The 14,869-nt window shown below is 52.4% G+C and overlaps 1 protein-coding gene across 1 annotated transcript; it reads right to left on the bottom strand.

Annotated features, from left to right (window-relative positions):
- Window positions 1–5,097: 5,097 nt before the first annotated feature.
- On the bottom strand, window positions 5,098–13,607 carry LOC101871778 (opsin-5-like). Its single transcript, XM_031046999.2, has 5 exons — window positions 12,179–13,607; window positions 10,426–10,588; window positions 9,737–9,864; window positions 7,156–7,484; window positions 5,098–5,830 (listed from the first exon to the last, which is right to left on the bottom strand). The coding sequence occupies exons 1-5, from the start codon at window positions 12,348–12,350 to the stop codon at window positions 5,297–5,299; spliced, it is 1,326 nt and encodes a 441-aa protein (XP_030902859.2). The 5' UTR covers window positions 12,351–13,607; the 3' UTR covers window positions 5,098–5,296.
- Window positions 13,608–14,869: the final 1,262 nt, after the last annotated feature.

Below are 14,869 nucleotides of genomic sequence, written 5' to 3'. Positions count from 1 at the left end.
TCCCAGAGCTGAAACATGCACTGATGGGAACAGGGCATGAACTTGGCTTCTGGTGTTGCCCAGAAAGCAGTTAATGCTTGCTTTATCCTTAGGAGAGGGTCTGTGTAAATCTCAGACTTTTTCTTCACCCTTCATGACAACAGTAGACTTAATTACATTCCAGTTTCCCATCAGCCTCACTGGGTTTCTCAATGTGAACACACCAGGCCAGGAGCTGCTGGAAGGGTTCTGGAAGCTTCCCTTGTCACTGGAAGGTTCGCACTGATCTAGGTGCTATTGCACGGGGCTTCGTATTATCCCTCAGCCATGCTGAAATGTAAATTAGCCTCCAATTTCTGTTGTTATTCCGGTGAAATGGGTCACCTGAGAAACAGATGGAGACAGGTCCCAATGGATCAGCCCTTTGGGAACTCCATCAGGGCAGCTTGAGCGTTTCCTGCCCTCTGCTGGCAGTTGGTGATAGTGCTCCGGCACCTCGTGAGCCATGTGCGGGGGATGATGCTACACATGAAACTGCAGCAATTAACTGATATGACTGGAACTAATGAAACCCCTTTGCAGCAATTACAGTGAAGAAAATTTGGATGGTTTAATTTAAAAGTAACTATCCTAAAATGTAATGGAATATTACATTTGTCAGAACTTGGAATTAAGACAGCTTTGTTCTCTCTCAAAATAGGCACCAACCCTCCTTATTTGGGAGCCAATCCCAGTTTTTAGCATAGTGACCAATTTTCATATTCATTTATCAATACATTGACTTCTCTGTGCAGTCATTTCAGGTTGGATTTCTTTGCTTCAGAAAACAAAAACTTGTCTCCGTATTGCCTTGCAGTTACTTCTACAGAGTTTCCTGTTTTACCAGGCCAGCATTAAACTCTAATCCTCTTCCCACAAGTACCATCAGCCCCATCCTAACTTGGTGCCATCTACAGATCTTGCGAGAGTAAACCTGATTTTATTACGCTCCCTTAAAAGCAGAGGCACCAGGAAGTGCAATGGATGTTACTAATTACAGGACCCTTATGTACTGTCAGACAACAAACCCAGTGGTTATTCCTCCTGATGACCAAGATCCCATGCAAAGCAGAAGGAGGCGGAATCCTAAGACTCCAAGAAGTTATTTGCCCATGTCTTGAGCCCATCCCATTCCCCAGACCAGCAGGGGCTTTCACCAGGTTTCACTCCACAGCTCAAGGACAGCAAACCCCCTGCTGCATCATCACTGCCAGCTCACAGGCACAATCTGTGCCTCAGTTTCCCCACTAGCAGAGATGCCCTCTGCATAGCCAGTGAGCAGCCCTGTGAGCTGCTAGGTCTTGGAGTTGCTAAAGCTACGGTCAGACTGGCCAGGCTGAGGGCAACCCCTGTGCCAGGCAGGGCTGGGATGCTGCTCTGACCATGGTCCAGGCTTGGTCCAGCACCAGCCACCCCTGAGGGGGAGAGCTCCCACGTCTCATCCACAAGAGACAACAGAGAATGTGATGTGGCTCCAGTGTGTCCCTCCTGCAGACACATCACCGCTCATGTGTGCTCCAGAGGGGGCACTCCGCATCCTGATACAGCTGTGACAGTCACAGATGGAACAATCCTTAACACAGCTCTGGTTTACATTCAGCCTGCACCATCTCTGAGCCCCACCTCTGCCCTGGCCCCAGCCTGCTCTAGACTCACCAGCCGAACACAAACACCTCCAGCTCCCCATGCCTCAGTTCTATCATGATGGAGATGTCATTTTTTAAATCAAACACACCAAGCGGCATTTAGTTTAAACATCAAAGGCTGTTTGTGCAGCCTGGCCTAAAAGCTGCCATAGGAGAACCAAAAGCAATGGACACAATGTGCCATTCAGGAGATGAACCTCTGGAGACCAGGGCTCTGAGCTTTGTGTGTTAAACACCCTTCTTTTCCTGCACCCTGCAGGCCAGGTCACCCACATAAGAGGGGAGGTTTTCACTCATGGGGCTGCATTTAAAGCTCAATGGCACAGACTATGGCTGAGAGATGCCATTGGGAAGAACGGGCCACAGGAGATGGCACGGCCAGAGCAGACACCAGAGGGCAAAGTGCACTGTCAGCTTTATGCAACCGATGACTTCGGAGGTACAAAGAGTCTGGATGCAAGGAGTCACTAGCTCAGACTGCACTGTCAGTAACTGTATACTGGTTACGTATAGATCAATGGGGCATACATGTCTGCACTTGCCTCAGCACCTTCAGCCTCAAGAGACAGATTCAGCTTGGAATATGATGGCTATGTGAAAATAAAGCCATTGCTGGCAAAAGGCACAAGTGGCAGCACCGAGTGTAAAACAGCGACCACAGCACCCCTGCCTGGGCACCAAACCTAAACTAAGGCAGCCCTGCCTTGTTCCCTCACCAGGACCACACTCCACCAAGCAGCCCTGTAGCCTCTTCCCAGCTGATGATGAGGATGCAGCAGCACCAGAAGCTCAAGTAATCAGTTCCTACCCCCAGCCATCACCCCCCAAAACCCTACCCAGCACAGCAGCCAAAACAGACCTACCTCATTCCCAACAGTGAAGCCACATCCTCCTCACAACCTCACCAGCCAGAGACTGCCCTTGGGGGTGGGTTCTTATCCCCATGCAGTTGGTGAATTGGTAGCACCTGATGGCACCATTCCCAGCTGGGGACACTGATTGCATCAGTACCCACTGGCAGGCAGGAGGACCTCGGTTACAGCAGCCCCAGGTCATGCTTGGGAGAGCCCCTGGACCTGCTGGAGTTAATGAAAATGATTGGGATTTGCTGAGTGTTTGCCTGGACTCCCCACCAGCAGGAGCATCCCTATGAATGTGGGTTAAAGCCCACCCAGTGTTCCACTATTCAAAGTTGGCTGTTCCATCACCAAACTACAGAGGAAGGTTCTGATCTAGGGTTTCCCTGCAGCAATAAAGACGAGGGAATTTGCAGGTTGTTTCTTTTCCTGTCTCCAGGTGATGTGGGAACCGCAGTATTTTTTAGGCAGCAGGGAACAAAGTGGCTGTAACCAAGGCAGGTCCCAGGCACTGCATCAGTGGCTGGACCACACCATGACCCTGAGCCCATCACAGCCCAAAGCCCCAGCCTGGCTGGGGTCTTGTCCTTGGCCCCATCCCAGGGTGGCCCTGAGGGGCCCCAAGAGATGGTGGCAGCTTTTCAGATCCCTGTTCTCCGGTGGGAAACCAGCCCTTGGTCACTTTTCTGGAGGCTCCTGTCCATCCAGGGCAGTGATAGGCAGCAGCCACAACCAGGCTTGGCTGAGGAAGAAGTTTGCTGGCCCCAAGTCCCCATGGCCCTGCCAATGGGCCATGCTCTGTCTCTGTGGTCACTCACCCACAGCAGCAGCACTCCCATCCAGACTGCGTGCAGCAGCAGGCACAGCTGTGAGATCCCCATTTACCCCGGAGCACGGCCGCTAACACGTAACTGAGCCAAGCCAAATGCCAGTTTTGCACGAGTGAGTTTACTTTAACAATGCACAGTATCTGGAATGTGATGACCAGTGAGCAGTGACACCAGAGTGACCTGGAGATGGGGCAGCCCCACGCTGTGGGTGGGAAGGGCAGTGACCTGCACCCTCGCCTTGAACCCCGTCCTCCCTCCAGAGTTTAATCCCTTCCTTTTGCAAACACGGTCCATGTTGGGGCTGGGTGCAGGTTTTTACATGACAGGAATAGGGAACAAAGGCATGGCCCTTCAGTTACTACTTGGCTCTTGGGCATAAACCCTGCCCCGACTGCCTGCAGGTATCACACATGGGCAAGACCATCCTGGGAAGATGCAGGAGCACCCCAGAGATATCAAGGACCCTCTCTGGTCACAGGGAAACAGCCAGTTCAGGTGGATCAGGAGAAACAACCAAGGGACAAAAGCAAGAGCATGGCTGCTGTGTGCTAATGAGAGCTGTGCAGCAGCAGCTGGTAGAGATGGCACACACAGCACCCGCCCTCCCCAGCACAGAGCTCACACTGGCTCCATTGCCTCTTACTCTGGAACTGAGCCCAAACACTGAGGCCCAAAACCCTCAGTATTCTTCATGCTTAGGTTTAAGTTTGTAGCTTAAATGAATCTGTTGTTTGTGCCCCCTCCCCCCCCAAAGAGCATCCCCTTCCCTCTGTGTTTCTGCACACCCTGCAGCTATCAGGTCTTCCTTGAGGTGCTGCAAGTCCTTGGAAGAGAGGACCCTGCTGTGTCTGTGCTAAGCAAAGGCAGTGACAGATCCTGGGTCTGGAGCAATGGCTGAAACCAGCACTGTCAGTGTCTGGAGAGAGGAGGGAGAGCTGGGGGTCAGCGGGCTGGCAGAGCACAGGCAGTGATGGCATCAGAGCTGCAGCTGTTTCCCGTGTCCATGCAGACACAGGTCACTATTCCCACATAGCACATCCATGATTTAATGCCGCAGCCCCGGCAATGGGCTGTGGTGCCATTTCATGCATGAACCAGAGACAACATAAAGCGCTCCCACAGGTAACTGCCTGGCTGGGTGCTGGTGGGCAGCACATTCCCTGCCACTGCTGCTGACTCTTCCCATCAACTTGAATGCATTGATTCATACTTGGGACACAACCAGCCTCTCTCAGCACTGTCTCACTCAGCTCCTGCCCTGTCTCCAGGATGATGCTTGGCCACAGATCTGCAATTCCCTGCCTGGAGAGCACGAGCTGGGGCTGCTATTACTCACACCAGGATTATTCCAACCCCAAATCTTACTATAAGGACAAGCTCCCATTTAGATCTATATGATGGTGGTGGGTTTGTGTTCAAACCGAGGGAGTGGGGTTAGGCAGCCTGCACAGAGTGGGCTCTTGAGAGGTATATCGAGATGCTTCACAATCCCAAGTGAGGTAGCTGAGCAGCACCGTCCTTCTCCCATTTGGGAAAGGACATGGTCCGCAGGAGCTGGCGCTGGAGGTAGGACACCTCTTGGGCCCTCCCTGCCAAGCACAGTTTCTTAAGACAACCAAGTTCCTATTTGGTCATCAGAGCACCAGGATGGAGAAACAAAGGCCAAGGGCCCAGGGAGCAAGGCACGGGATAAACTGGACCCTGGACTTGCCCCCTGGGCTGATTCCAGGCACTGGGGTTTGGGGTTTGGGGTTTGGTTTGGCTTCTCTAAGTGCAAAGCCTCAGCTCAGAGCTGCAAGAGCCAGAGCAGAGGAGGAGGCAAGGGTGGTGTTAGATGTCACTTCATCTGCAGAACATGACGGGGACCCATTGGATACACAGGCGAGAGCTGGGTTGGGGTTGACCCCACAGTGCACTGGTGGGATGCAGCGGGGCACGGCCGGGCTCAGAGAAGGTCTTTCACGATATCTGATGGCAGAGCTTCCCCCACCACGTTCACCGCGCTCAGGCCCGACCTTCTCCTGGTGACAAGCACCATCACCTGCACCGTCCTCTTCAGCCGCGGCGGGCACGCAGCCCCATCGAGGAGGGCAATGGAGCCGGGCGCCCGCACGGGCTTGTGGCACTTGGGGTAGGTACTGAAGCACTCGAAGGTGTCGTTGCAGCTCCTGCAAGCCCCGGGGTGGTCCCCGAAGCCCCGGGATGGGAAGGGCTGGAGCGCAGCGCTGGGGCAGCCGCAGCAGAGCAGGGTACGCATGGCCTGGAGGAGCACCACGTCCTTGGAGAGGAACTTGTGGAAGTTGGGCTTGAAGAGCAGGTAGACCAGGGGGTTGTAGAGCGTCGAGGACTTGGCAAAGGCGGCCGACAGCACGAAGGCGAGCGCTGGCACTTGGCGGGCATCACCCAGCACTGCCCACAGGGCAACGATGGCGTAAGGGGTCCAGGCAGCCAGGAACCCCAGGCACACAGCGATGCTCAGCTGGAACAGGAGGAGATGGTGGTGCCGTGAGCCTCCTGTGCACCTGTGGGATGCTGAACCCCCCCCCCACACTCAGCTGTGTGCAAAAAGACTGTGAGCAGTTGGTCACATCCCAAGGGAAGGGTGCTGAGCCTTCTGGATCCATCCTACTGGAGCACTGGTGTGTCAGACATCAGCAGTGACTCAGCATGTCCCAGTGTGGTGCATAAACCTGCACTCACTTCAGGCAACTCACACCCTGTCCCTTCTGGGAAACATGGGAATTGCCTCAGCCCAATGAGTGCCAGATGGGTACAAGGGACCCAGGCTTGGGCCAGGCCAGCTGAGTCCAACAGCTCTTTGGGAGCAAGCACCATTCCTCCAGCAATCTGTATAGAATCGTAGAATAGTTTGGGTTGGAAAGGACCTTAAGATGATCCAGTTCCAACCCCAGTTCCAACCCCCTGCCATGGGCAAGGACACCTCACACTAAACCATGTCACCCAAGGCTTTGCCCAACCTGGCCTTGAACACTGCCAGGGATGGAGCATTCACAACCTCCCTGGGCAACCCATTCCAGTGCCTCGGCACCCTAACAGTAAAGAATTTCTTCCTTATATCCAATCTAAACCTCCCCTGTTTAAGTTTTAACCCATTACCCCTTGTCCTATCACTACAGTCCCTAATGAATAGTCCCCCACCAGCATCCCTATAGGCCCCCTTCAGATACTGGAAGGCTGCTATGAGGTCTCCACGCAGCCTTCTCTTCTCCAGGCTGAACAGCCCCAACTTTCTCAACGTGTCTCCATACAGGAGGTGCTCCAGCCCCTGATCATCCTCGTGGCCTCCTCTGGACTTGTTCTAACAGTTCCATGTCCTTTTTATGTTGAGGACACCAGAACTGCACACAGTACTCCAAGTGAGGTCTCACAAAAGAAGAGCAGAGCAGAGGGGCAGGATCACCTCCTTTGACCCTGGTATGTAGACCAACTGAGAGGCTCTGGAAATGGGCCAGGCTCAGATCCCTCCTCTAAGCTGACACAAACCTCTCCTTACAGGCCAGGTTTCCAAGCTGCTTTCTTTTACATTTGGGCTTTTTTAAAGGGTGTCCACCTTTTTTTTTGATGTATCCTTGGTAAGTCCCAGCATTGCTTGTAGCCTGGGGAGCAGTGGCCCATCAGGCTGCTCTTATGGTCTCTCCCAGTGTAGCTGAACATGAGAAGAAATGTGATGTTCCCCACACTGATACAAACAACTGGAGACGGGGTCCTGCCCCATTCACCTGCCCATGGAGTGTTGGGCTGGGGACACCCCCAGACCCTGCAGCACCCCAGGGACTCCCCTACCTTCACGACCAGGCTGTGCACGCTGTGGGCTCTGCGCTGGGGGGACGTGTGCTGCCGCACAGCTCTGCGGGACCCCCGCACCCTCCAGAGGATCAGCGAGTAGGAGGCGAGGATGAGGAGGCAGGGGAGGAGGTAGCAGAAGATGAAGAGGGCGAGGATGTAGAGCGTGGCCTCCCTGCTCGAGGCGTTCCATGTGATGCAACAGGCTGTCCCGTAGGGCTCGGGGCCGTAGCTGCCCCACTCGGCCAAGGGGGCCGTGGCAAACATGAGGGCATAAGCCCAGATGCACAGCAGCAGCACTCCAGCATGGCAGGGAGAAAACTTGTTGCCTGCAACACAGAGGTCAGAGTGAGGACGGGTTCCCATGGGTAAAGGGGAGCAGAGAGTGGGGTTGGGGATGCTGAGCTGCCCGGGCACAGCGGATGGGGCCGAATGCTGTGGGACACAGACAGGGTCCCTGAGCAGGGCAGGGCTGCAGCCATGGGGCAGGCAGAGCCCATGCCAACGCTCACTCCAGCGCCCCGGGGTGCACAGATACCCCCCCAACCCTTGGGGTGGCCAAAACAAGGAGCCAAGAGACACATGAGGGTTTGCCATAAACCACTGAGGGTTGAGGGCTAGCAAGGCAGAGTCTCTGCCTGGGCAGGAATTGCTGGAGGTTGTGTGGCCATGGGTGGAATGTGGGGGGACAGAGAATCAGAGTCAGCCAGGTTGGAAAAGACCTTCAAGAGCATCAAATCCAACCATTATCCCCAGGACTACTAAAACCACCTAAACCATGTCACTAACGGCCTCATCTACGTGTTTTTTGAATGCTCCCACTGTCATTGGAAGGATCTTTTCCTCTCTGGCAGACTGAAACCCTGGGAGAGGAGGGGTTTCTTCCTTTCTGCCCCATCCCCTGTCAAATCTAAAACTCCCTGATCCTCTGAGAGCTCAGTATAAAGGGCTGCACCTTCAGCCATACATGGGAGTAACATTTTTATTTGAAACCAAGCAATTAAAACCACGTTTAAATCAGTCATTTCCTGATGGACAAAGGGCCAGGGTGTCACAGGGAAACAAACTCCATGTGCCAGGCTGCCAGTGCCCAGCTAATCCAGAGCAGAACCTGCACAGGGAAAAGCCATGGTACCTGGGCTGCCTTTTAAAAGCCCATTTTTACCTTTATCTTTCCCTCCACTCTTTCAGTGATCTCCTGAGCTGTTGTGCTGGCACATAAGGGAGGTGCCTGCTCTCCAGCATCCTCCTTGAGGCTGCTGCACAAAGCAGGTTGGTGGCTGGCAAGAGCAGCAGGCTCGGGGCAGGCAGGCAGCAGCAAGCCATGGGAGAGGGGTGAGGATGTGCCCTGGTCCGGAAATGAAACCCATATCTTTGTTCTCACATTTTATCCCTGGTTTTGGCCTTTAACCCAAAGCCTGTTCTGAAGATAGGTCCTGGATGGAGGGTTAGCAACTGGGCTGAGCAGGTTAAGAAGCAGCTCCAAATAGGAGGAGCTGTAAATGTACAGGGACATCCCCATGTCCCCTTGCTCCCCCAGGTGCTCTCTGCAGTGCAGGCCCTCTCCAAAGAGCTGGTGCCCCAGCTTAGAGCTGCAAACATCGCATTAGCTCTGTAGAGGAGGTCCTGGTAAAAAGAGGGTTACAGAAGTGAGCTGCAATACTGCAAACCCAGCCCTTCTGTAGTAATTATTTCAGTGAATTAAATACATTTGGCCTGTGGCTCTCCCACCTGGAATAAGGGAAAGCAGCTTTTCTTGCAGTGCCAGAGCTTGTGGCTTCCCAGAGGCAGAGTCTTCTCTAGTCTGAGCACAAGTCTGATGTGATGGAGCATGACTAGAGAAGGGTAATGGAGCTGGTGAAGGGTCTGGAGCACATAGAATCATAGAATCATTGAATACTTAGGGTTGGAAAGGACCTTAAGATCATCCAGTTCCAACCCCCCTGCCATGGGCAGGGACACCTCACACTAAACCATATCACCCAAGGCTTCATCCAACCTGGCCTTGAACACTGCCAGGGATGGAGCATTCACAGCCTCCCTGGGCAACCCATTCCAGTGCCTCAGCACCCTCACAGTAAAGAACTTCTTCCTTAGATCAAATCTAAACCTTCCCTGTTTATGTGTGATGAGGAACAGCTGAGGGAACTGGGGTTGTTTAGCCTGGAGAGAAGGATGCTTATGGGAGACCTTCTTGCTCTCTACAACTACCTGAAAGGTAACAATCAATAGGACAAGAGGAAATGGCCTCCAGTTATGCCAGGGGAGATTCAGACTGGAGATTAGGAACAACTGCTTCACCAAAAGGGTTGTCAAGCATTGCAACAGGCTGTCCAGGTATTTAAGCGATGTGGCACTTACTGACATGGGTTAGTGGTATAGTGCTGGCTTAATGGTTGAACTTGATGATCTTAAGGTCTTTTCCAACCTAAACTTTCCTATGACCCTGTGTATTGGCTGGGAATAGGCTGCCCTGGGGCAGAGTCTTCCCAGAAGAGGTGGATCTGGCCCATAAAGCACAAAGGTTTATGTTAACAGAGAGGGGTGTAAGCACAGATCAGATAGCACACCCAGCACTTACCGTATGCCGGGTAACAGACCTTCAGGCAGCAAACTGTGCTGAGCACCGTCAGGCTGCTGAGGCTGCACAGCCCGAACAGGACCCCGCAGAAGGCGTAGAGGGTGCAGACGGCCTGGCTGAACAGCCACCTGCAAGGGGAAGCCCACGGTAACCCCAGCCCTGCCACCTTGCCCAGGGCCATGGGCAGCAGCCCCTGCCACCCCCTGCATCCAGGGGATGCTCACCCTGCTCCCTGCTCTGGGTATCTCACACCTGCTGGTCCCACAAAGCTGGCCCTGCATGGGGTGGCTGTACCAGGCTGCACATGTACCAGCTCCTAACTGCCCCAAAAAGAGTCATGATCTTGCCCTAACTTGTTCCTTGAGCATCCCAGTGATGAGCACAGATAGAACCTTGGGTATAGGAGTGCCCTGATGCACACCAGCACACATCACTGTGGTGCCCATGCTGCATGGGTGCCAGCTCAGAAACCCACCACCAAACCCCTTTAACAGCAGTGATAAACCTGAGGGACAGGGAACAGAAAAGCACCCTGCCATGGGATGGATGCCTGTGAGGTTACACAGTGCCCCACTGCCATCAGACTGACCCCATGAGTCCATACATACCTCTTGCCAGGAATCTCCCCATTTCAATACCAAAATGCACCTAGGGCCGTTTGCCAGTACAGAGCTGCCTCCACAAGGTACCTGTGTGCAAAGAAGGATGAGGCAGCCAAGGGGAAGAGCGTCACTGTCATGCTCAGGTCACTGATGGCCAGGTTGACGATGAAGAACTCAGCAGGCTTCAGCATGGACCTCTTCCGATAGGCCACCAGCAGGAGCAGCGAGTTCCCAAAGAGGGACATGATGCCTGTGGACAAGGCAGAGGAACAGTGCTGTATGTAACAAAGCCGGGAAAGGAGCCAGGATCATCTTGAGATGTCTGGAAGTGAACACCGGAGATGTCTACAGAGGGTGGAAAGGGCTCCAGGCTTCCCTGTCTGGAGTGGGCTGAGCAGGGGAGCCCATGGGACCTGCAGAGCTCTGTGAGCACATCTGGAGCTGCTTTACATTGAATCTGATCCCTTCCCCTTCCTGAGGTCCTACAGAGGCGTTTGGTAGAAGGGCAGGGATGGGATGAGACTGCAGTGGGCTACGGGTGCAGGATCTGGCCAGAGTCACTTCTTCCAGCTGGAAGGAGCGAGGGGGCACTTCCTTCCAGCTAGATAAATAATGGGAGCTTTGTGTGATTTCTCTTCTGATGTGAGGCCAAGGAGCTGGGCCCCTTCGTCTCTTTAATTTCTTCCTGGCAATGTCACTCCTGTGGGTCTGTGTTATCCAATATCAGGGTAACAAAATAAACAACAAGAAAGGCATTGTGAAGATCAAGGAAAATCCAGACTAAACAAAAGGAGGCTCTTTGCTATTCATTTATTTAAAACAACAGCGGCGATTAACATTTTATAACAAGAGCTTTCTCGCCTTTTTCACTATGTAATTGTGCTTTCCTTGAAATGAGGTTTCATTGTCCTCAGAAGGGGAATCTTGGCTGTTCTTGGGGCAGGTTGGGTGGGATGGATTAGACTGTAAATTAAATACCACGGTAAGAACCAGCCCCCAGAGCTGCTGAAGTTCCCCTCAGGAACAGGATTCCCACACAGAACCTGGCCAAATCCAGAGCTTTGGAGGCTTCGGAATCGCTGGAGGGTAGAGCCCTGAGATGTTTGTACTTCCCAGCCTCATGAGGAGTATTTCCCACAGAGCTAGTCTCACATAAGTACATTTTAGTGGCTGTACTAACATTTCTGTACTAACACTTAGGAGCTGTAGGTGCCCAGAGGACTGCTCGCAGTCCCAGTGTTGTGAGCATCTCTTGGGTTCCCCATCCTCCCAGGCAAGAAACACTCTTGGGAGACAAAATGCTCAGGGTTAAGAAAACTGGAAGGCTTTTCTTTGCCCATTATTCACTTCTGATCCACACCAACCACATCCAGGCTACCTCAGAGCACATCCCAGCCCCTCAGCATTGCCTGCTGACCATTCAGTGCTGCTAGCTCCAAACCACAGGACTCTCACCAGCACCTTCTGCTGAAAGCAAGGACCAGCGTGAAGTCTAAATACCCTTCAACAGTCATGAAGCTGGCAATGCTAACAGAGTCCCTATCCATCTCACTTCAGGTGGCTGCAGTAGGAGTTACAGCATAAAGGTTGTTCTTCAGCTTTCCAGACACTTAAAACCATTACTGGTACTTGCAATTCCTTGGAGAGGGGAATGCAGCCACCCAGCTTTGGCCAGATCATCCTTTATGAGTAATGTGGGAAGGGGCATTTTGATGCTGCTGCTAATGACTGAACACTTCTGGAAGCACCAGTGACTACAAAAGGCTTGGCTGTCTCTGGCAGGCAGGCACCTGGGCCACCTGCAGCAGGGACACAGGTATAACAGGCTGTCTTTCCTTACCAAAGACCAGGTAGAGTGTGCCAAAAATCAGGTCTTCTCTCTCAGATAAGGTGGAGATGAACTCTGAAGCGTTGGACGCATCTCCCATCTGCAAAGCAAGACACAAATACAAGTGAGAGTGAACGCTGGCTAATGAAGGAGTGCCTGGCTTCTGAGGGCAGCTCTCTGGCATGCTCCTGGCACTGCACTACAACGGAGGCAGCAGCACACACCCCGCATGTCTCCACCACTGCAGGAGGTGGCTTTGTGAATGCTGGAGCAGCACTGACCGAACCGGCTGGGCAGGGGGCTGATGACAGGATCAGGCTGTAATCTCACTTGATTACTGCTCCTTCAGTTACAGATTTCACTGATTAGCATTGGCCTTTGGGTCTGAATCTTCTCTGCAAGTCTCAGCCGTGCACTGACTGAAGCAGATGCTGTGTGTTTGCACATGGGGACCGGCTGCTTGGAGTTGGAGGCTTTGTGTCTGCAAAGTACCCACCTCTTCCAGGCTTGTGGGGTCCTTCACATGCTTCCACCATCCATGTGTCCACATCAGCAGAGAGGCTTGGCCCAAACTCTCTTTTCTATGCAGCCAGGACCTGTTCATGTGCCGTCCCAGCAGCATGTAATTGCCTCTACAGTGAGATGCGCACTGTCTGTGTGAGAAGGGCCATGCAGACAAAGCGACTTGCATCAAGCCCAAGGCCTAGGAGACTCCACAGCCAGGAACACAATGGAATTGTCACCCCCATCATCACTGCTCCTGGTGGGGATCTTCCTTCTTCAGCTGTAACTAAATGTGATCCCTGCTGTGCAGTGCAGGCAATGAACAACGTGAGGGTGAACACGTGTATTAACACAAAGAGAATAGTAGTAAAAAATCATTCTCTTTCTCAGGGTGTCTGACTCAGCCATTGAGTTTTATCAGTATAATTAGTTTCCCTGTTATTTTGTGCAGCTGAGCCAAAGGTTCCCAAGTGCTCAGGAAGTTAACAGGGGGTAGTGGAGCAGAACAGCAGACGTGTTTCAGGATATTCACTCCCTTCACTGATAACAAATAAATGGGAAAACATCGTGTTCAGGTAAAATAAAGAAGATGGGGCGAGAGAAAATAATGGTTTAATTATATGTTTCAATAGCTGTTAGCTTGCTTGCTGGGATGGTTAATGCATGCAGTATCCTTGCCTTCTTCACCAAGGTCCCTGCTTGCATGCTGCAGGAGAACTGAGAACTGCCCTGCCATGGAGCAGGGGCAGCCATGGCTTAGTTTAACCCTCACAAGTGCCAACAAACTGCTTATTCCTGCCCCATCACCTTGTCTTCATAGGGACACACTGTAAGCTGGAGCAGGGAGTTAGCCTTATGGGAAGGAGGTGAATAATAAACTGCTGTGAGGTGGTTTGGGAGCTATCACATGGACCAAGAGCCATGGGAGATGGAAGCCCAGTTCTGGTGACATGGACTTCACAGAGCAACTCCCCTTGTTATCTGTACTGAGGTGAAAATGCCCACCTCTCATCCAAGGCTGCATTCAGACAGACGGAGCCATTTAATGTGATGAGTAAAGCAGCTTTGAGTGTAACTGTATTTTAAGGCACTAATTTAAGACTCTAATTGGCATTCAGTTGTTGCCAAGAGATCCTGTCAATAGTTTCTGTGTTACTGGCCCATACAGTCAAATACAGATGGGCAATTGTTCCTCTGGTTTACTTCATGGCTTTCTGGGGATAGGTGGGCACACAACCTATGGCATGTTTACAGCTCATACTTACTACTTTTCAGTGAGCCTATCTCAAGCATCTGATGCTAAGCAATCAAATATTGTTATGGCTGGTGCCTACACACCATGGGTATGATGGAGTTGTCCCTGCAGACCAGGCAGGATGCTGGTTAATTCTTTTGTTAATGGGAACTGCAGTGGTCATCCATGCTCCTCAATTAATTTTGTTGAACTTCAGGCCTCTCTGGATGGTTCCTGCTCCCCTTGTGAACAGGGATGGTGGAAAGCATGAGAAGTGGTCTGTGTAGAGCAGTCCTGGCCAGTGTGTGCTGGACAGAAAGAGGTGCCATGCACTGAAGACAGGAGGAGCAACAGGAACCCAGGTTTCACCTTGCTCTGGTAAACATGGCCAAAGCCCTTGTGCTGCTGGCAGGCTCCTTGAGACCTGTTCTGCCCACGTTACTGGTTTGACAGCTTGGTGCAAATGTGATTTTAACTTAAGCTCCATTTACACCCTTCTGCTCAACTGACAGAGGCGCTCAGGAAGCTGGGCAGCCCTCGCCTCCTTTTCCAGCTCATTTACTGGCTTTTAGCAACGAGAAATAGGTTCTGCACTGGCCCCATCCTCCTGCCTGGGTCTGGGAAGCCCGGTCTGTGGCACTCTATGGACACTGTGAAGGCAAACACACATAGCCGGGTTGTCTAACCACTTCTGTCTGGGTTTCCTATTGCAAAAGAGCTTCCTGCCATGAACTTCACTTTTGGAGAAATGACCACCCCAGCCGCGATTTTTCCAGTCTTTTGTTGTGCAAAACAAAGCGTTCATTTAACAACAGCGTGTGCTTTACCAAGAAACTAAACTCCAGCTGTTATCTGCCAGGGGGCTGATATGCAAGCACCTATGGGGAAAAGCCCCAAGCAGTGTGATTGCCCAGGCAGGCTGACAGCCACACAGGTAGTTTGTACTTGAACATACCAAACATCTC

Source organism: Melopsittacus undulatus, chromosome 10, assembly GCF_012275295.1.
Source record: "Melopsittacus undulatus isolate bMelUnd1 chromosome 10, bMelUnd1.mat.Z, whole genome shotgun sequence".
Lineage (NCBI taxonomy): Eukaryota > Metazoa > Chordata > Aves > Psittaciformes > Psittaculidae > Melopsittacus > Melopsittacus undulatus.
The sequence above is the reverse complement of the archived record's forward strand: the minus strand, read 5'-3'. Positions and strand labels throughout refer to the sequence as shown.

What these genes read in the sequence shown, in the direction of transcription:
- LOC101871778 (XM_031046999.2), bottom strand. Translation starts at nt 12,350, where the DNA reads ATGCCAGAGAGCTGCCCTCAGAAGCCAGGCACTCCTTCATTAGCCAGC. An exon ending in TCATCCTTCTTTGCACACAG is followed by an intron (nt 9,865 to 10,425) that starts GTACCTTGTGGA and finishes TTCCCCTTGCAG; the next exon opens with GTGGCTGTTCAGCCAGGCCG. An exon ending in GGTCTGTTACCCGGCATACG is followed by an intron (nt 7,485 to 9,736) that starts GTAAGTGCTGGG and finishes TCTGTGTTGCAG; the next exon opens with GCAACAAGTTTTCTCCCTGC.